Source organism: Pseudorca crassidens, chromosome 2 (genome assembly GCF_039906515.1).
Source record: "Pseudorca crassidens isolate mPseCra1 chromosome 2, mPseCra1.hap1, whole genome shotgun sequence".
Lineage (NCBI taxonomy): Eukaryota > Metazoa > Chordata > Mammalia > Artiodactyla > Delphinidae > Pseudorca > Pseudorca crassidens.
Genome location: NC_090297.1, coordinates 47738016 through 47760041, shown reverse-complemented (window position 1 = coordinate 47760041; position 22026 = coordinate 47738016). Strand labels below are relative to the sequence as shown.

The 22026-nt window shown below is 38.5% G+C and overlaps 1 protein-coding gene across 1 annotated transcript in view; it reads right to left on the bottom strand.

The window, feature by feature from the left end:
• C8A (complement C8 alpha chain) overlaps window positions 1-19632 on the bottom strand; it is a 65409-nt gene extending 45777 nt beyond the window's left edge. Inside the window, exons 1-2 of the mRNA XM_067726311.1 lie at window positions 19446-19632; window positions 580-682 (exon numbers count right to left, since the gene is read on the bottom strand). Coding sequence (XP_067582412.1) covers window positions 580-682; window positions 19446-19522 — 180 coding nt within the window. The 5' untranslated portion in view covers window positions 19523-19632. The remainder of the gene's footprint in view (window positions 1-579; window positions 683-19445) is intronic.
• Between the last annotated feature and the right edge of the window lie 2394 nt (window positions 19633-22026).

Sequence of the window (22026 nt, the reverse complement as noted above, 5' to 3'; positions counted from 1 at the left end):
GACAGAATTGTAATACTCCTCCCTGACAGAGCCAAGTGCTCTCAACATCCCCCTTATGCCACTGAGTTTAGCGATCATCTTGGACCAATTAAAACCACTTAGATGGGCAAGATAGATACACATCTGTTCATTGGGCATGTCAGCCTTTTCAGTGCATGAAAGTGAAATCCTCAGGAACACCCTGTGTGACACGCTTTGGTTTATCTCAGTTCCTCATAGGTCATGGACAGCTTGGCATTTTGTTCCTAAGCAATTGGTCCCTCCAGATGACCCTCATTGGAAGGTAATACATAGGCCAGGACCCAGAGTGGCCAGTGGGGATCAGTGTGCCCATGTCCGGAGTGCCACTTTTCTGCATCTAAGCCGTAACATACACATCTTTTGCAACCTCATCCAAATGCCTTACAAACAAAATCAGAAGAGGCAGAAATAAGTTCCACCAGCCACATGCATATGGCTTCTGAATACCCTTTTCTCCCCAGGCCTCTAGATTTATAGACGTGACTGTTTATCTCCATTTGAATGCCTAGTACACAATTTAAATGTTAAATGCTCCAAAATTGGTCATAAATGTCTCACCTTTTTCTCCTGGCATGGAAAGCAATCTGTCCACTCTCCCCAGTTGCCCAGCTGGCAGGAAACAGCTGTGGGAGTAGAACTCTGAACAGCCCGACTGACTCTCCTAAAGAGAGAAGAGACCCCTTGCTTCAATTTTTAAACTTTTTATCATGATCATTTTAATTTTTGTAATTATACATTCAAAAATGTCTTTTAACATGACAGTATCTTAATAATATGAAAACAGGTGCTGAATTTTTCTCCAGCTCTATTGAGGCATAATTGACAACAATCGTATGGTATATTTAGGATGACCAACGTGATGGTTTGACATACATATACTTTGTGACATGATTATCACAACCAAGGGAAACACATCCATCACCTCCCATAGTTGCCTTTTTTTTCTTTCTTTTTTTTTTTGTGTGTGTGGTAAAAACACTTCAGATCTACTCTCCTAGCAAATTCCAAGTGTACAATACACTATTACTAACTATAGTCACTGTGCTGTGCATCAGAACCCCAGAACTTTTTCAGCTTATGACAGAAAGTTTATATCCTATGACCAGCCTCTCCCCATGTTCCTGACCCCGCAAGCCCCTTGTAACCACTATTCTACTATCTGGCTTTATGAGTTAGACTTTTTTAGATTCCACATATAAGTGAGATCATGCAGTATTGTCTTTTCCTGTCTGGCTTATTTCACTTAGCATAATGTCCTCCAGGTTCATTAACGTTGTCACAGATGGAAGGATTTTCTTTTTTTATGGATGCTTAATTTTTTAATTTATAAAGGTTACCCCTTGATTTGGGCATCTTGGTACCTGTAGCTGTAGAACATGAAGCAATATCACAATATATATTCCCTTAGCCTTAAAGTTATCTGGAAGTGGGAGTGGGGATGGAGCAGGGAAAGGAGAGGAACGTCCATAAATGCAGTTATTTTTACTTGGAACACTGGGCTGTAAGGGTACTTCTAATACTAGAATGATTCTATCTTCCTTCTTAAGAATTGCATGTGCTGTTTTTAAAACAAAAGTTAGATGGCCTAATGCTCTTTTCTTCCCCAATATTTTATTGTGGCAAAATACATGTAACATAAAATTTACATTTTACCGTAACCATTTTGAGGCTTACAGTTCAGTGGCATTAAGTACATTCATATTGTTGTGCAACCATCACCAGTTTCCATCTTCAGAACTCTTTTCCTTTCCCTGCATCAATTTTGAGATGTAAAATTTAAGCAACAACAGCAAAAGAGTTGTGCACGTTTTCCCTCCGATCATTTCCAGTTTTAAGAAATGAAGAATAGGGCTTCCCTGGTGGCTCAGTGGTTGAGAGTCCGCCTGCCGATGCAGGGGACACGGGTTCGTGCCCCGGTCCGGGAAGATCCGGCTGGGCCCATGAGCCACGGACGCTGAGCCTGCGCGTCCAGAGCCTGTGCTCCGCAATGGGAGAGGCCACAACAGTGAGAGGCCCGCGTACCGCAAAAAAAAAAAAAAAAAAGAAATGAAGAATAAAAATCTATTGTGCCTCTACTGTATGCAGGGATGATGCTGTAGTACTTCAGAACTCATGCTAATTATGCTGTGAACTGCTGCACGCGATGAATGATGCCCCCTATGCTGAAACCCCAAACAGGAAGCTCTAGGATCATCAGGAAAGTGATGTTCACCTTTATCACTGGTTCTCAGACTTTGGTCCCAGGAACATTTTATACTCTAACAAACTATTGAGGACTCTGAAGAGCTTTTGTTTAACGGGACTGGGTCGATCGACAGTCACAGAATCCAAACATCAAAACTGAGAAATTTCGAAATATTTATTTATCCATTTAAAATTACAACAAAACCATTACATGTTACCATATATGTTTATTTAAAAATCCATTTCCAAGAAACATAATTATTGAAAAGAGTGTTACTGTTTTATGTTTTTGCAAATCTCTTTTGATGTCTGGTTTAGTAGAAAGCAGCTAGATTCTCATTTCTGCTTCTTCATTCAGTACGTTGCTTTATGTTGCTTTGGTTGAAATCTATGAAGAAACTCCAGCCTCATACAGTTATGTAGTTGAAAAAAATTATGTAGTTGAGGAGTGTTATAATAGTCTTCTCAGATAATTTTGGATGTTCTTTGACGCTACACCAAATCTTGAAAAGCAGTCATTTCTTAAATGTTAATTGCACTTGGAACCTGAAATCCTATCAGTGAATTTTTTATACCCTGTTACATTAAAACCCATTGATCTATGTATCCTTTAAATGTATCTGGTACCCATACATGATTTTTATAACATCAGACATTGGAAATTTACAAAACAATGGTTCTCTGAGTGTACATATCTTAAAAATACTCACACATTTCACTATAACATATTAATAAGTCAAATTTATTAATATTACCAGTGATCTCAAGTTCATGGTAGTGAATATGTTTTCCAAAATTTTAATTTTCATTTGAAAGCCCAAATTTTGTCATTGGTAACAAATAATGCCGTTTGTTTTCCTGGAAGTAATAGGCCCTCTGCTCATTTTTGAGACAGTGTCTGCCAAGTATCTTAGCCTGAATAACCATAGTTTGTTTGGCAGTTAATCTGTCAAGTAAAAACAGTGTTCCAGGAAAAAGGCATCAACACTGACTTACAACTCAAACAATTGTTTTTTCTCAAGAAAAAACATGTACCGTACCCTCATACTTAGGTACAGTAGAAGTTCTTTATGCATCTTTTCCATTTTGCCACAAATAATATTTAAGTAACATGTATTCAAAGATTGGGTTTTAATAAAATTAACAATTTAAACTATTTTCAGGACTTTTCTAAGTGAAACAATTTCTTTCCTGTGAGTTTGGTGTCAATGCCTTGATTTGCATCAAGGTTACAGTAGTTTTAGCCACCATTACTTTTTTTTTTTCTTTTTAGTTTTTGAATTTTATTTAATTTATTTTTTTATACAGCAGGTTCTTATTAGTCATCCATTTTATACACATCAGTGTATACATGTCAATCCCAATCTCCCAATTCATCACATCTCCACCCCCTGCCCCCGCTGCTTTACCCCCTTGGTGTCCATACGTTTGTTCTCTACATCTGTGTCTCTATTTCTGCCGTGAAAACCAGTTCATCTGTGCCATCTTCTAGGTTCCACATATATGTATTAATATATGATATTTGTTTTTCTCTTTTTGACTTACTTCACTCTGTATGACAGTCTCTAGATCCATCCACGTCTCAACAAATGACCCAATTTCGTTCCTTTTTATGACTGAGTAATATTCCATTGTATATATGTACCACAACTTCTTTATCCATTCATCTGTCGATGGGCATTTAGGTTGCTTCCATGACCTAGCTACTGTAAATAGTGCTGCAATGAACATTGGGGTGCATGTTTCTTTTTGAATTATGGTTTTCTCTGGGTATATGCCCAGTGGTAGGATTGCTGGATCATATGTTAATTCTATTTTTAGTTTTTTAAGGAACCTCCATACTGTTCTCCAGAGTAGCTGTATCAATTTACATTCCCACCAACAGTGCAAGAGGGTTCCCTTTTCTCCACACCCTCTCCAGCATTTGTTGTTTGTAGATTTTCTGATGATGCCCATTTTAACCGGTGTGAGGTGATACCTCATTGTAGTTTTGATTTGCATTTCTCTAATAATTAATGATGTTGAGCAGCTTTTCATGTGCCTCTTGGCCATCTGTATGTCTTCTTTGGAAAATGTCTATTTAGGTCTTCTACCCATTATTGAATTGGGTTGTTTGTTTTTTTAGTATTGAGATGCATGAGCTGTTTATATATTTAGGAGATTAATCCTTTGTCCGTCGATTCGTTTGCAAATATTTTCTCCCATTCTGAGGGATGTCTTTTCGTCTTGTTTATGGTTTCCTTTGCTGTGCAAAAGCTTTGAAGTTTCATTAGGTCCCATTTATGGTTTTTTGTTTCTATTTCCATTAGGAGGTGGATGAAAAAAGATCTTGCTGTGATTTATGTCAAAGAGTGTTCTTCCTATATTTTCCTCTAAGAGTTTTAGAGTGTCCGGTCTTAAATGTAGGTCTCTAACCCATTTTGAGTGTATTTTTTTGTATGGTGTTAGGGAGTGTTCTAATTTCATTCTTTTACATGTAGCTGTCCAGTTTTCCCAGCAACACTTATTGAAGAGACTTTCTTTTCTCCATTGTATATCCTTGCCTCCTTTGTCATAGATTAGTTGACCATAGGTGCGTGGGTTTATCTCTGGGCTTTCTATCTTGTTCCATTGATCTATGTTTCTGTTTTTGTGCCAGTACCATACTGTCTTAATTACTGTAGTTTTGTAGTATAGTCTGAAGTCAGAGAGTCTGATTCCTCCAGCTCCGTTTTTTTCCCCTCAAGACTGCTTTAGCTATTAGGGGTCTTTTGTGTCTCCATACAAATTTTAAGATTTTTTTGTTCTAGTTCCGTAAAACATGCCATTGGTAATTTCATAGGGATTGCACTGAATCTTTAGATTGCTTTGAGTAGTATAGTCATTTTCACAATATTGATTATTCCAATCCAAGAACACAGTATATCTCTCCATCTGTTCGTTTCATCTTTAATGTCTTTCATCACTGTCTTATAGTTTTCTGCATACAGGTCTTTTGTCTCCCAAGGTAGGTTTATTCCTAGGTATTTTATTCTTTTCGTTGCAGTGGTAAATGGGAGTGTTTCCTTAATTTCTCTTTCAGATTTTTCATCATTAGTGTATAGGAATGCAAGAGATTTCTGTGCCTTAATTTTGTATCCTGCAACTTTACCATATTCATTGATTAGCACTAGTAGTTTTCTGGTGGCGTCTTTAGGATTCTCTATGTATAGTATCATGTCATCTGCAAACAGTGACAGTTTTACTTCTTCTTTTCCAATTTGTATTCCTTTTATTTCTTTTCCTTCTCTGATTGCCATGGCTAGGACTTCCAAAACTATGTTTAGTAGTAGTGGTGAGAGTGGACATCCTTGTCTTGTTCCTGATCTTAGAGGAAATGCTTTCAGTTTTTCACCACTGAGAATGATGTTTGCTGTGGGTTTGTCATATATGGCCTTTATTATGTTGAGGTAGGTTCCCTCTATGCCCACTTTCTGGAGGGTTTTTATCATAAATAGGTGTTGAATTTTGTCAAAAGCTTTTTCTGCATCTATTGACATGATCATATGGTTTTTATTCTTCAGTTTGTTAATATGGTGTATCACATTGATTGATTTGCATATATTGAAGAATCCTTGCATCCCTAGGATAAATCCCACTTGATCATGGTGTATGACCCTTTTAATGTATTGTTGGATTCTGTTTGCTAGTATTTTGTTGAGGAATTTTGCATCTATATTCATCAGTGATATTGGTCTGTAATTTTCTTTTTTTGTAGTACCTTTGTCTGCTTTTGGTATCAGGGTGCTGGTGGCCTTGTAGAATGAGTTTGGGAGTGTTCCTTCCTCTGCAATTTTTTGGAAGAGTTTGAGAAGGATGGGTGTTAGTTCTTCTGTAAATGTTTGATAGAATTCACCTGTGAAGCCATCTGGTCCTGGACTTTTGTTTGTTGGAAGATTTTTAATCACAGTTTCAATTTCATTACTTGTAATTGGTCTGTTCATATTTTCTGTTTCTTCCTGGTTCAGTCTTGGAAGGTTATACCTTTCTAAGAATTTGTCCATTTCTTCCAGGTTGTCCATTTTATTGGCATAGAGTTGCTTGTAGTAGTCTCTTAGGATGCTTTGTATTTCTATGGTGTCTGTTGTAACTTCTCCTTTTTCATTTCTAATTTCATTGATTTGACTTCTCTCCCTCTTTTCCTTGATGAGTCTGGCTAGTGGTTTATCAATTTTGTTTATCTTCTCAAAGAACCAGCTTTTAGTTTTATTGATCTTTGCTATTGTTTCCTTTGTTTCTATTTCATTTATTTCTGCTCTGATCTTTATGATTTCTTTCCTTCTACTAACTTTGGGTTTTGTTTGTTCTTCTTTCTCTAGTTCCTTTAAGTGTAAGGTTAGATTGTTTATTTGAGATTTTTCTTGTTTCTTGAGGTAGGCTTGTATAGCTATAAACTTCCCTCTTAGAACTGCTTTTCCTGCATCCCATAGGTTTTGGAGCATCGTGTTTTCATTGTCATTTGTCTCTAGGTATTTTTTGATTTCCTCTTTGATTTCTTCACTGATATCTTGGTTATTTAGTAACGTATTGTTTAGCCTCCATGTGTTTGTGTTTTTTACATTTTTTTCCCTGTAATTCGTTTCTAATCTCATAGCGTTGTGGTCAGAAAAGATGCTTGATATGATTTCAATTTTCTTAAATTTACTGAGGCTTGATTTGTGACCCAAGATATGATCTCTCCTGGAGAATATTCTGTGCGCACTTGAGAAGAATGTGTAATCTGTTGTTTTTGGATGGAATGTCCTATAATTATCAGTTAAATCTATCTGGTCTATTGTGTCATTTAAAGCTTCTGTTTCCTTATTTATTTTCATTTTGGATGATCTGTCCATTGGTGTAAGTGAGGTGTTAAAGTCCCCGACTATTATTGTGTTACTGTCGATTTCCTCTTTTATAGCTGTTAGCAATTGCCTTATGTATTGAGGTGCTCCTATGTTGGGTGCATATATATTTATAATTGTTATATCTTCTTCTTGGATCCCTTGATCATTATGTAGTGTCTTTCCTTGTCTCTTGTAACATTCTTTATTTTAAAGTCTATTTTATCTGATATGAGTATTGCTGCTGCAGCTTTCTTTTGATTTCCATTTGCATGGAATATCTTTTTCCATCCCCTCACTTTCAGTCTGTTGTGTCCCTAAGTCTGAAGTGGGTCTCTTGTAGACAGCATATATATGGGTCTTGTTTTTGTAGCCATTCAGCAAGCCTGTGTCTTTTGGTTGGAGCATTTAATCCATTCACGTTGAAGGTAATTATCGATATGTTTGTTCCTATGACCATTTTCTTAATTGTTTTGGGTTTTTTTTTTTAGGTCCTTTTCTTCTCTTGTGTTTCCCACTTAGAGAAGTTTCTTCAGCATTTGTTGTAGAGCTGGTTTGGTAGTGCTGAATTCTCTTAGCTTTTGCTTGTCTGTAAGGCTTTTGATTTCTCCATCGAATCTGAGATCCTTGCTGGGTAGAGTAATCTTAGTTGTAGGTTCTTCTCTTTCATCACTTTAAGTATATCATGCCACTCCCTTCTGGCTTGTAGAGTTTCTGCTGAGAAATCAGCTCTTAACCTTATGGGAGCTCCCTTTTATGTTATTTGTCAGTTTTCCCTTGCTGCTTTCAATAATTTTTGTCTTTAATTTTTGCCAATTTGATTACTATATGTCTTGGCGTGTTTCTCCTTGGGTTTATCGTCTATGGGACTCACTGCGCTTCCTGAACTTGAGTGGCTATTTCCTTTCCCGTGTTAGGGAAGTTTTCGACTATAATCTCTTCAAATATTTTCTTGGGTCCTTTCTCTCTCTCTTCTTCTTCTGGGACCCCTATAATGTGAATGTTGTTGCGTTTAATGTTGTCCCAGGGGTCTCTTAGGCTGTCTTCATTTCTTTTCATTCTTTTTTCTTTATTCTGTTCTGTGGCAGTGAATTCCACCATTCTGTCTTCCAGGTCACTTATCCGTTCTTCTGCCTCAGTTATTCTGCTATTGTTTCCTTCTAGTGTAGTTTTCATTTCAGTTATTGTATTGTTCATCTCTGTTTGTTTGTACTTTAGTTCTTCTAGGTCTTTGTTAAACATTTCTTGCATCTTCTCGATCTTTGCCTCCATTCATTTTCCAAGGTCCTGGATCATCTTCACTATCATTATTCTGAATTCTTTTCCTGGAAGGTTGCCTGTCTCCACTTCATTTAGTTGTTTTCTGGGGTTTTATCTTGTTCCTTCATCTGGTACATAGCCCTCTGCCTTTTCTTCTTGTCTATCTTTCTGTGAATGTGGCTTTTGTTCTACAGGCTGCAGGATTGGAGTTCTTGCTTCTGCTGCCTGCCCTCTGGTGGATGAGGCTATCTAAGAGGCTTGTGCAAGTTTCCTGATGGGAGGGACTGGTCCACCATTACTTTTACACTGTCAGTGCAAACATAAACACAGTGAAAAGAGCGAATAATGTCTTAGTATTATTGTAAAATTGTTTTGAACACTCAGGCATCACCCTGAAAAGATCTTGGGGACTCCCTGGAGTCTGTAGACCACACTTTGAGAAAATCTGATCTATAAAATGATGCTAGTATAGAGCGCCAGCCCTATTATCCCTTCAAAAAAACTTCAGTGCTCAGCTCACCATCTTCCTCTCTACTCCAGTTCCTCTCATCATGCTGGGAGACCTCAGCATCCCTACAAATGAACCATCCAATGCTCTGCACTCTCAGTTGCTCCTTTTCTTCCTCTCCAATGACCCTTTTCTTCACTCTATTATCTTCCATGTTTTCATCCTGGACTTTCTTACTGTCTGAAACAGCTTCTCCTCCAAATCACTAATTCATGAGTCACCTGCAAATAGTTATCTGGGGCTCCACAGCCTCATCTCCTTCTATATCTATATGCTCAAGGATTCCCATGCACTTTTCTTGGACCTCATTGTGGCCTCCATTGACACCTAAGCTTTCTCTCTATCAGTAAGACCTCTCCTATCTTCATTTTCCTTTATAATCAGTTTTGATTTCATGATCCATCATTTTAAAATTTTAATTATGTCCTGAATTCCTGGACCCCACTGTTCCCTTGATCACAACTACCTGTAAAACCCAATCGTGAAAGAATCCAACTACCTTTCTCCTGGGCGACTCCTAGGTATTTTTCAGTCTCATCATAAACATCGGTTCCTTAGGAAAACATTTCTCAGCACCCAGACTGATAGATATCTCCCTTCATATGATTTGTCAATCTCTGCACATCTTCTTCTCAACACTTAATTTTCATACTTATAATGTTTGTATAATTTCTGCCTTCTCCACCAGATCATAATCTCTATGGAGGCAGGTACTTGTACTGTTCATATGTTTGCTACTGAACTCCTGGCACTTATCATGGTGCCAGACCCAAGGAAGGTGGTCAGTAAATATTTAGGAGAGGAAAGAAAATAAGGGAGAAAAGGAGGGAGAAAGTGAGGGAGGGAGAGGGGGGAAGGAAGGAAGGGAGGAAGGAAGGAACGAAGGAAGGAAGAAAGGATAAAAAGAGGATAGAAGGAATGAAACCAATGTATGGGAAATAGAATGACATTGTTTAGAAATTTATTTGAACCTAATTTCCAGTTAGAATCTAATTAAATTATCCTGGTGTCTAGACATTCAGATGGCTCAAGGTTTGGTCCATATGTCATTTTTCTGATAGATTGTCCTAATAATAAAAGTGTGAAGCATAGAAACACGGAGAAAAACAAGAGTTCTGATCACTAAAACGTGGGAGAGAAGTTACAGGGAGGAGGTTTGGGAGCAGAAAATGACTCTAGTGTTAGTTCTGCGTCTCACTGTAGAATTGTCAAGATAATATCATTGTAAGCCCATAGAGACTGCATTATGGTGTCAAAATGGAAGGAAACAGTGTTAATAGATGGAAGCAAAAGCTTAGAGCAGCGCTGTGTTGCTGTAGTTTTAAAAGCTTTGTGACGTGATGTCTAGACAGAGGAACACACAGTCATGCTATCACTGAAGCAAGGCTACAGAAGGTACACAAGGACCATTCATTAAGTCATTACAGGGCTCCAACCTTTTAGCCAATATCCGTATGACGGGCATCTTCTCTTATCGTTCCAATGCATTTTTTAAGGTAGTTTATTTTTTGTTGATTATAAAAGTCATACATTCTCCTAAAGAGAACATCGAAAAGATTATAAAAGAAAAAAATTGCCCCACATTCCACCACCATTAATACTTTGTTATATTTCCTTTCATTCTTAATTTTTATAACATAGTTGAGGTCATACTATTACATTTTTATATCTTTATTTTTCCATTTAATATTATCAGAGAAATGTAAACTTTTTATGATGACTGCACATTGTTCCATTCCACTAACATTAAACAATTAGAGTACTGAGCACCCAGTTTTTCTGTATTCTAAGTTACTTACTGAAGATACTTCCTGTAGAATAGGATGGCTGGGTTGAAGGATACAAATGGTTTCAAAGCTTATGACACATACGGCCAAATGGCTTTCCAAAAGAACCGCATCAATTTTTCAATTACTTCAGGAACATTTAATAAATCTGTGGCCTAGTAAATCTTGGCAAATAGTTTGAAAGCATCTTCCAGCTACTGAAAATTTACTCAAGCAGGGAGAGAGTTAATGTAGAGCAGTAAGATTCAGGAGTCTTTGATTCTAGTCTTCAGCTGGCATCTACCTTGCTGTGCCACTATGAGCAAGTTTCTTTAACTGTCTGGCTATTAAGTTTTTCATCTGTAGAATCACCACAAGGGAATATAGTGCTATGTGCAGGGTTCTCAAAGTATGCTCTGTGGAGTACTAGTTCCTGAGATATGCACCAGAGGTGAGGAGGAAAAGAAGTAAAGTTACCTGGTCAAATACATTTGGATAAATTGTATACAACATACTGCTCTTGGAGATTTAAAATGCCCAACAACACATTAAGGCTCTGAAAAGTTCTGCATTTTAATTTACTTAACAGAGCATTTACCCAATTTGTGACTATAGGTCATTTTTTTCTTTCATGTAATATCTGTAAGACTATTTAACACAGTTGAAGAAGCACTGATGTAACAGAAAGGGCTTTCCATGTATTTAAATCCAGTTTCTGCTATTTATAGCTAAAAAACAGAGATAATAATAACTTGTGAGACTGTTTTGAATATGGAGTGAGATTACATATGCAAAGCATGGAAAGCCCCAAGCATCAGCCTGACATACATGTTAGTTTCTTCTCTCTAACCATCTCAACCCCAGACATGCGCATTAAACCTCTCCATCTTCATCAAAAACATATTGAATGCCTGTGCTGTGGAGGGCTGGGGACTAGTGAGATGCTTTCCATCTGCCTTTTTAGATAGGGTGGCATTTTGGGCAAAAGGCCTCAAATGGCCTAAAACCTAGACTTGAACATGTAACCTGTGAGTCAAATGCTTGACCATAGAATGTGGCCACCTCAGCAATTTAGATCACAAAATAATTAATTAGCTACCCATCCCAGGCTAGGTCCGAAGGCCCAACACTGATTATTTCCAGTGGGTCATCCTAATTAATAGGCTCAGCTTATATTCAAGACTGATTGTCACTAATTATATAACCTGGAGCTACTCCCATTCAGTTACATGGGAATGACATCATGAAACGTATTTAAAATTTGACCTTGAAAGTGCTGAGTCTCTAGTGACCTCCATGTTGCTAAATCCAGTGCAAAGTTTTCCAGCTTGGTCTTAATTCCCCTCTGTTAACCATTGCTCCTTCTTGAAATCTTTCCTCGCACCACACTTCCTTGCCCCCTTCCCACCTCTGTGGCCAGTTCTCTTTGATGTGTCTGAAAACTAGAATTCCTCAGGGTGTAGTCTTGCCTTTCTTTTTTTGCTTTTCTCACTCTTAAGAAGGTGATACCCATTTCCTGGGTTTCACATACCACCTATTCTAATGCCTCCTAGATTTAGATCTTCAACCTGGACCACTGCTCAGAAATCCTGTTTTGTTTATCCAACTGCCCCGTTTTATATCTCCACTAGGTGCCTGTCAGGCATGGCAAACTTAATGGCTCTGAATCGAAACTCTTAATTTTCTCCTTTTAACTGTTCCTCTCTCAATTTTATCCACATCAGTAAGTGGAACTACCCTAACACACAGCTGCTTAAGCCAGATACCTGACAGTGGTCTTTAATTCCTTCCTTGCCCTCACCCCCATATCCAGTCCTTTGGAAATTTCTGTCAATTTTGCTTTCAAGATATATCTCAAATATCTTCCCTTGTGCCTGCCTCAGCTGCCCCCGTCCTAATTTAAGGCACCGTTATCTCTCACCCAGATAATTGCTATGGCCTCCTATGGTCCAAGACATTCCACTTCAATTTCCTCCAATCCCTTCTCTGCACAGACAACAGGATGATTTTTTAAAATTAGAAATCAGATAATATCCCTCCTGTATAAGATCCTCCAGTTATTTTTGTTTGTTTGTTTGTTTGTTTTACTACACATAGACTAAAATCAAAATTCCTCACCATGGTGCCCAAGGTTCTCTGTGGTCTGGCCCCTGCCCACCTTTCTGACATCCTCTTAGGACTCGATCCCCTGGTCTCACGCTGCTCCCATCCTGCAGGTCCTCAAATGTGATGAGCCATTTCCTGCAGGGGGATCTTAGCATGTGCTGACCTCTCCACTCTCCCTACCCTTCACTTGGTTTCTCCTCACCATCCTTCGTATCTCAGCTTAAATCCGCCTCCGTAGAGAAGGCCCCAACCTGCCTATTTTTGGATTGCTCGATAGCCTCTATCAAAGGACCCTGTTTGCTTCCTTCATACTATTTATCACAATTTTTACTGAAATGTTTGGTTTACATGTTTATTGACTGATTCCATCACTACACTGTAAATTCCAGGGGGGTAAGGACGTTATCTGTTTTGCTCATCACGTAGCATACCTGGAATATGTATTGAATGAATGAACAAAAGGAATGAAGGAATGAATGAACAAATGAAAAAAAAGTGTCTCCTGTGTTCCAGGTACACATAGAATTCCACACAGAACTTCTGGTTCTAAGCATGTTCCAGGCTCTCCTCCAATATACGCATAATGCTCTTTCCTCCACACTGAATAATCACACCTCATCCATCTGGTCAGACCTTCCCAGTTCAGTTAAGTCTCATGTCCTCCAGACGGTTTGCCTTGCCCTATGCTAACAAATGCCACATATGTAGAGCCTCCTACACTTTATTCCCACCCTTAGACTCCAAGTTCTGCAAGGCAGGGGTCATGACTCTGCTGATCACCACAGTCCCCTGAGCACAGTACCTGGGATACAGTGGGAGCTCAATAAAAACTTTTGTATGAATATATTATCTCATTTGATCTTATGTTATATAATTTAAATTTTACTAGACCCCTGTGGAGTAGGAATTATTATACGTATTTTATAGATAAGTAAAACAGATTCAGAGGAAGATGAAATAATGTGGTTAAGGTTATATAGATAGTAAGAGGTAAAGCAAGAATTCAAGGGGCTTCCCTGGTGGCGCAGTGGTTGAGAGTCCGCCTGCCGATGCAGGGGACACGGGTTCGTGCCCCGGCCTGGGAGGATCCCACATGCCGCGGAGCGGCTGGGCCCGTGAGCCGTGGCCGCTGAGCCTGCGCGTCCGGAGCCTGTGCTCCGCAACGGGATAGGCCATAGCAGTGAGAGGCCCGCGTACCGCAAAAAAATAAAATAAAATAAAAAATAAAAACACATTCCAAGAAATACTATGAAGGATTTCTGACAAAAGGGAAATAGAGTAATAAAAGTAATTTTCTAAAAGCGTACCATGTGCCAGTTTCTATGCTCGTTGCTTTATATTAACTGTCTTAACTCCTGACAAGCACTCTATGAAATATGTATTGTCTCTGTTTTATAGATGAGAAAGTTAAGCCTTAGAGAGTTTAAGTAACTTACCCAAGTTCCATAGCCACTAAGTGGTGAAGACAGGATTTAAACCCAGCTTGATCTCACATCAAAGCCCACACCCAATGCTGCTTGAAGTATAGCTAAAGATTAGTTACCCCGAAAAAAAAAGTGTCCATAGTCCTGTGACTCGCTCTGAGTCACATCCACTACTCTGTTTATATTAGCTGAAATTTCATGCAGCCTGAATTCATGTTCATTTCCAGGCATCTGGACAGCTATAGAAAATACTCGCACGGCCCTGGCCTGGGTTACTTTGGTGAACACTCTGAGGCCCATGAAACAATAAAATACAAAGGAAGATAGTGATTTAAGTTTCCTTAGGATCCACTGCCTGTATGACCTATTTAAAGAAGCAAACAGATCCCTGTGATTATCTTCTACGTTTGAGGTCTTTACTCATATTTCTTTAATCCCCCCTAAGGTATTTTGTTCATTCTTCATCAGTGGAAATGTTGGGTTGGAAATGTTATAAAAACCTTGAGGGGGGCTTCCCTGGTGGCGCAGTGGTTGAGAGTCCGCCTGCCGATGCAGGGGACACGGGTTCGTGCCCTGGTCCGGGAAGATCCCACATGCCGCGGAGCGGCTGGGCCCGTGAGCCATGGCTGCTGGGCCTGCGAGACCGGAGCCTGTGCTCCGCAACGGGAGAGGCCACAACAGTGAGAGGCCCGCGTACCGCAAAAAACAACAACAACAACAACAAAAAACCCCACAAAACCTTTGGGTGTCCTAATTCCAAATTAAATATTTGTTTTGCTTTTTTAAAAAACAAATTCATTGGAGTATAGTTGATTTACAATGTTTTGTTAGTTTCAGGTATACAGTAAAGTGAATCAGTTATGCATATACATATATCCACTCTTTTTTAGATTCTTTTCCCATATAGGTCATTACAGAGTATTGCGTAAGTTCCCTGTGCTATACAGTAGGTCGTTATTAGTTATCTATTTTATATATAGTAGTGTGTATATGTCAACCCCAATCTCCCAATTTACCCTCCTTCCCCTTACCCACCTGGTAACCATAAGTTTGTTTTCTACATCTGTGACTCTATTTCTGTTTTGTAAATAAGTTCATTTGTACCATTTTTTTGGATTCCACATATAAGCGATATCATATGGTATTTGCCTTTGTCTGACTTACTTCACTCAGTATGATAATCTCTAGCTGCATCCATGTTGCTGCAAATAGCATGATTCCATTCTTTTTTATGGCTGGGTAATATTCCATTGTATACATGTACCATATCTTCTTTAGCCATTCCTTTAGCCATTCCTCTAGCCATTGATGGACATTTTGGTTGCTTCCATGTCCTGGCTGTTGTAAATAGTGCTTATCAAAATGGGTGCTCAGTTTTGAAAAGATTTTTTTTTTTCTGGTGGGTGAGGGTAGCAGTAATGGTGTAATAACACTGATCTGGGGATTAGAAGGCCTGACTGTACAACTAGGAAACTGGGTGACTGACATATCAAATTGCTTTGTTTCCTCTCTGGCTCTCAACTGGAGGGGATAATGATTACAACAGTCTTAGAGGGACATAATGAGGTTTAAATTGGTCAATATTCATAAAATGCCTAGAGGAGTGGTCTGGTTGTTATTTAATATTCCCCTTCTCTTTCTGGGACTCAATTTCCTTATCTGTAACATGAGTGGATTAAATTAGATGTCAAAGTCCTTCCTAATTCTAAAGACCTATGAAATAAAAGTGATGGAAGTAGCAAACAAGGATTTTGAGTTATTTTAAGTACATTAAAGTAAGGGCAATCATGGACATGATGAGAAGTGAAAGATATAAAAAAGTACCAGATGAAAGTTTTGAAGCTGAAAAATTATAAAAACCAATATGAAAGATCCATTGGATGGGCTAAGAAACAGATTAACTACTGCAAAAGAAAAGACCAGTAAACTTAAAGATATAGAAACTATCCAAAATGAAACAGAGAAAAAATACTGCCAAAAACAATAAAAAAAGAACAGAGCCTCAGTGACCTGTGGAATAATAGCAGGGAGTCGGGCATACCTGCGATAAGAAGCAGAGGAGAAAGTATGTGGCAGAAAACATGTTTGAATTAATAGTGGCAAATTTTTTTTCCCCAAATTTGATGAGAACTATAAACCCACAGAAGCACACCTAGGTACATCATAATCAAACTGCTAGAAATCAATGATAAAATAGTAAAGGAGTCCATAACAAAGTGGATCTCTCCTCAAAGACTATACAAGCTGAAGATAATGGAATGATATTAATGTCTGCAAAGCGATGTGGGAGGAAAAAAGGAAGATTTCCACTTAGAATTTTATATTCATCAAAGATACCCTTCAAAATAAAGGCAAAATAAAGAGTTCTTCAGACTAACAAAAATGGATAACTCCCTCACCAAAATTCATTCTGCACTATAAGAAAGGTCAGAAGAAGTTACTCAGGAAGAATAAAAATGGTGTCAGAAGTGGTATGATATCATTGGAAGGTAGGCTGTGATAAGTTAATGATGAATGTTGCAAAGCTTAGAGTAACAACCAAAATAAATAAATAAACAAAGTAGAATTGCTAACAAATTATTTGGAATTAGAAAAAATATGAAATGCAAAAGATGACCAAAAAAAGGAGAAAAAGAGAAACAAAGAACAGATGGGACAAATAGAAGGATGGCAAACCCAAACCCATGCATATCAGTAATTACATCTTATATAAGTTGTATAAATACTATGATTAAAAGACAGAGATTATTAGACTAGGTAATAAAGTAAGACCCATCTATATGCAATCTATATGAGGCATACTTTAAAATATAAAGAGTCAGATAGGTTAAAATAAAATATTGGGGAAAAAAATTGACCATGAAAGCCTTTCATAATGATAAAGGGGCAGATCATCTACAAATCTGTATGTAGATAGATAGATAGATAGACATAGAAAGACAAGTAGATAAACAGATAATAACAGCTTCAAAATACATGAAACAAAAACTGATAGAACTGAAAGGAGAAATAGACAAATCCACAAATATACTTGGGGATGCAACATTCCCCCCTCAGTATTTGATAGACAAGGAGGTGAAAACTTGAGCAGCATTAATAACCAACTTAATGACTTAGAACTACACACAACAGACGAATACACACTTTGAAGTGCCTGTGACATATTCACTAAGATATATTCTTTGTCATAAAACGAATCTCAATAAATTAAAAGGATTGAAATTTTTTTTAACTTTTTAAAGCAACACACATGCTAAAATGTATTATTTGTATAAAACACATAAGAGCAAGTCATTGCTTTTTAAGGCTGAATATAACGTCTTTTCATCAACATCGTCTTAAAATACTTTTCTCAAACAACCACACTTTTCTAAGAATTTATAGTAATGGTATAATAACACACAGGCAATATACTTTATAATAATGGTAAATATGAGCTTATAAAAATAAATGTATACCATTAAAAATGTAAATGTATATCATCTGTTTTCAATGTTAGTGTTTATATTTTATTTGAGAAAAAAAATTGTTAGTTATTTTGCCATTGTTAATTTTTTTTAAAGTTTGAAGTGAGGCTAATCCAAAAGATCCATGCTGACTGGCACATTGCAATTTTTTTTCGTTGTTAAATTTTATTTTAGTTTTTTACATTGATTTTTATTGGAGTCTGGTTGCTTTACAATGTTGTTTTAGCTTCCACTGTACAGCAAAATGAATCAGCCATACACATACAGATATCCCCACCCTTTTGGGCTTCCCTCCCATTTAGGTTACCACAGTGCATTAGGTAGAGTTCCCTGTGCTATACAGTATGTTCCCATCAGTTGTCTATTTTATACATTGTATCAATAATGTGTAGGCACATTACAAATTTATTCTAGTTTTTATCAACCATCAGAGAGATGAAAAATACCCAAAAAACGACCGTGACAATCACACACCACTACTGGCAACAGCTTTCACTGAAAACTTACTAAGTACCAGGCATTGTTCTAAATACTTTTTATGCATTTAATTCTTCCTCTTACTTGCCTCCCACTTTACAGTCCAGAAGACTTAAATAACTTGCCTAAGATTACACAAATAGGAAATGCCAGGGCCAGAATCTGAACCCAGTAAAGTTATTTCACCATGTAGTTTAGCATTTGCAAAGCCAGGGTCAGGCAAGCTGGCATTAGACAAAAAGACCTTGTGACTTCCTACTTCAGCACTTTGTAACGTATTTAATTGGTTCTCTTTTGCCCTGACTTCAAATTTGCCTCTTCACTGGTCTTTCTTATTTGATAAGTTCAAACATCAAGACTCTTTGTTCATTTTCAAAAAGGATTACGATGATAAGCTTTTATAATTAAGAGTATCTCAGCAGAGATTTCCTTTGCCACAGTTCTCTTGCCTTTATCTTCTAATTATTAGAGATGAATTTTCTGATTTTTCAAAATTGTATTCGCTTTAAATACAAGTTGCAAATTAACTGCTTAGAAAAATGCCTTTCCCCCTTCTTAACTGTTACTTAAAGGAAATCTCTAGTCTAGCATTGAAAAGCAATAATGATTCAAGATTGAATCATCCAACAAGAATTTGAATAAAATAACTCTACTTAAAATCTTCAATGTTTCGGAGAGAGGGACTTCTTTAAAGCTATCACAAAGGCAAAATAAGAGGCTGTTTAAGCACCACAAAATACTTAGTGTTAAGATTTTAAAAAAAGACGACCGTGAAGCCAGTTTGGGATATTCAAGGAAATGGAATGGGTAAAATGCAATGTACATATGAAAATATCACTTCTATTCGTTACTCCATAGCAAAAGGTTACGTCTTTTCTAGAATGAAATGACTCAGCATCTTCACAGTCTCTTGCTTTTCCCAAGATAATTTTATATACATTACCTAATTTTATCCTTCCCAAAACACTATGAGATGGGTATTCTTACACACAAATGGATAAGCAGAGGTTAATTGTCCAATATAACTCAAGAGAACTATTATTTACTAAGTTGAGTATACTTTATATCCAAGATTTTATTTCATGTTCATTAACTCTTATAGAAGAGGCATTATTATTCTCATTTTACAGATCGGGAAGCAAGCACAAAGCGATTAGCTGATTTACTGCAGATCACCCAGCTCCTAAGTCTTGGAGCTGAGATTTGCACACAGGTCCCTCTGACACCAAGTGAACGCTCTTGTCACTGGCCTGGACTCCTTCACTGAATTAGTAATAATGTGGAAAGAGGTCACATTCCATCCTAAAACAGCCTGTTGCAAACATGAGAGTGTCTCAGTTCCCCACCAAGTAACCCCTCACTGCAAATTTTGCAGAAACTTTTGGCCAACTCACCAGTTCACCTTCTCCTGTATGGCTACCCCAGGCTGACAAGTCATCAAAGACAAGAGGAAAAAAGCAACAGCAAACATCTCATCCAGAAGCCACCACCCTATATTACCTAGAGAGGAATAAAACTATTCAGGGAGTTGGAGTAAAAGAATCTACGGGCTGGGATCTATAAGATCTACCTAATGTTTGAAATGAACAGAACTCGCTCGATTCTCATTCAGATGTGGTTAATTACTTACCGGGGTATTGATTAGCCAAACGCCCTAAAATCCCAGACACCAAAGGCCACTGTCCTTCAGACCTTTGGAAAAGCAAAATATCCATATGGTTGAGGAAAGGAGGATATTTAACCAATTTCAGCTAAGCAAAGGGATCGTATTTTCAGAACGAGGCAAAAGCCAAACCAAGATATAGCTCCAGAATTCATGGTCTTTTGGAGTAGCTCTTGGAACTTCTGAGGTTAGATCAATTTGTTTTGCAAGACTGAAACGAGGCTCCTACTGGTGTTTCAGCTCTGCCGTAAACAGCCAGGAAAATATAGGAAATGCTAATAGTTACATGGGGAAGTTCTCCAATGTATTGTCAAACATCTGGAGCCCGAGAAATGGGGGTAATTGAATGAACGTTCCGCTTCTCGTCCAGACATTGGGTATCATTACCATCTAGCATATTTGTGTCTTCAGGGAACCACATGCCTTAAATGGACATCTCCAGAAGCATCCTCTAGAATTGTAATAACAACCACACCCATATCTACATACATTCTCTTAGTCATAATTGATAGTCATAAATTATGACATAGTCATAAATTAAAGAGAGTTGGATAGATCGAAAGACAGATAATAATTGAACATGTGGCAGGCATTTCATTTGTCTTATTTTACTTAATCCTCACCACAAGTCTATGAGATGAAAATGATTCAATTCATTTTGCAGTTGAAGAAATGAAGGTCCAGAAAAATTAACTAAGTTGCTCAGGAATGGACAGCTATCTTGATGTCCTTGGCAATACTTAAATTCTCTCATTAGCAGGATTGGCCAGTACTATCCTTATTAATCTCAAAGTTATGAAAAAAAATGTACCGAATAACTTGCCTGTGTAAGGAATGTGTACCCGGTTGAATTATGGAGATTTAAATAAGGCACTCATTTGTTATTGTCTCCATTTCTTCAGAGATTTAGGTAAAATTTGACAAAAGTGAACACCCATTCCAGGTCCCAGGAAGCCCTTCCAGCCCCTGATTTCTGTGTGTCTCTTCGTCCCTCCCTCTCTTTGTTTTGACTCCTGGGTCCTCTTGGCCGCAGTTTTACAATCCTTCTGACCCATTTGGAAAACTGTCCTTTTTCCTTTATCCACAAGTAATCCAGTAACTCACAGTGCTTTTATTGAATTGTGGGTGTGACGGGGGGGGGGTTATGTCTGGACACCCTTGGGGCAGCTCAGGGTGGCACATCTGGAACCCACTTCTTTCCACCAGCTCCCTAGCCGCCTCCCTTCTACCTCCTCGTTCCATCCAAAGTCCAAGTTCCTGACACAGGTCTATCGGCCCCCTGGGGAGTGTAACTCAGGTTTTTCTTCAGCACTTCGACAGTGTTTCTCATGGGGAGCAGACTTCTCGCTACAACAGGGATCTCAAGTGGGGATGATTTTGCCTCTCAGGGGACATTTGAAAATTTCCTGGGACATTTATCACAAAGTTCTCATAACTTTGGGGGTTGTGTTGCTGGCATCTAGTGGGTGCTAAATGTCCTACAATGCACAGGACAGCTCCCCAAACAAGGAATTCTCTGGCTCCAAACGTCAATAGTGCCAAGGTTGGGAAACACCACCAAAAGGCTGGTCTGCCTTTCCCTGACCCCTGGAATTCTGATGAATTATTTTTCTTCTTACATATAGGCAATATTATCTTCCTCCTTAGACCAGTTCCTTCTTGAGATTTCTCTGATGCCTTTTCTCCTCACCCAAGACTTCAGTGGCACTCAGGACCCCTCTTACCCTCCACACCCACAACTTGATCCCTTAAATTCTGTCATTTTTCCTCTGTAATATTTTCCCTCCAAGCTTCCCGCCTTCATTCGCACCCTTTGATCCATTTCAAGGCCTCGGCTCTCTCCGAAACTCTCCTAACGGACTCCTAGGGAGCCTCTGTTTGTCCTCACTCCAAACCTCCCTGTACATTACAGCTGGATTCATCGCCAGGAAAGCTGGCTCTGAAAATATCACTCTCCTGCTCAAAGATGTTCCACGGATCCTCCATATTCTATAAGATTAGAAGTCCAAGGGCTTCCCTGGTGGCGCAGTGGTTGAGAGTGCCTGCCGATGCAGGGGACACGGGTTCGTGCCCCGGTTCGGGAAGATCCCACATGCCGCGGAGTGGCTGGGCCCGTGAGCCATGGCCGCTGAGCCTGCGCGTCCGGAGCCTGTGCTCCGCAGCGGGAGAGGCCACAACAGTGAGAGGCCCGCGTACCGCAAAAAAAAAAAAAAAAAAAAAAAAAAAGATTAGAAGTCCAAATTCCTCCAGAAATAGGTCCCAACCCATCTTTGCAACCTTATCAGCCACAACCCTCCAATAATCCCCCATAC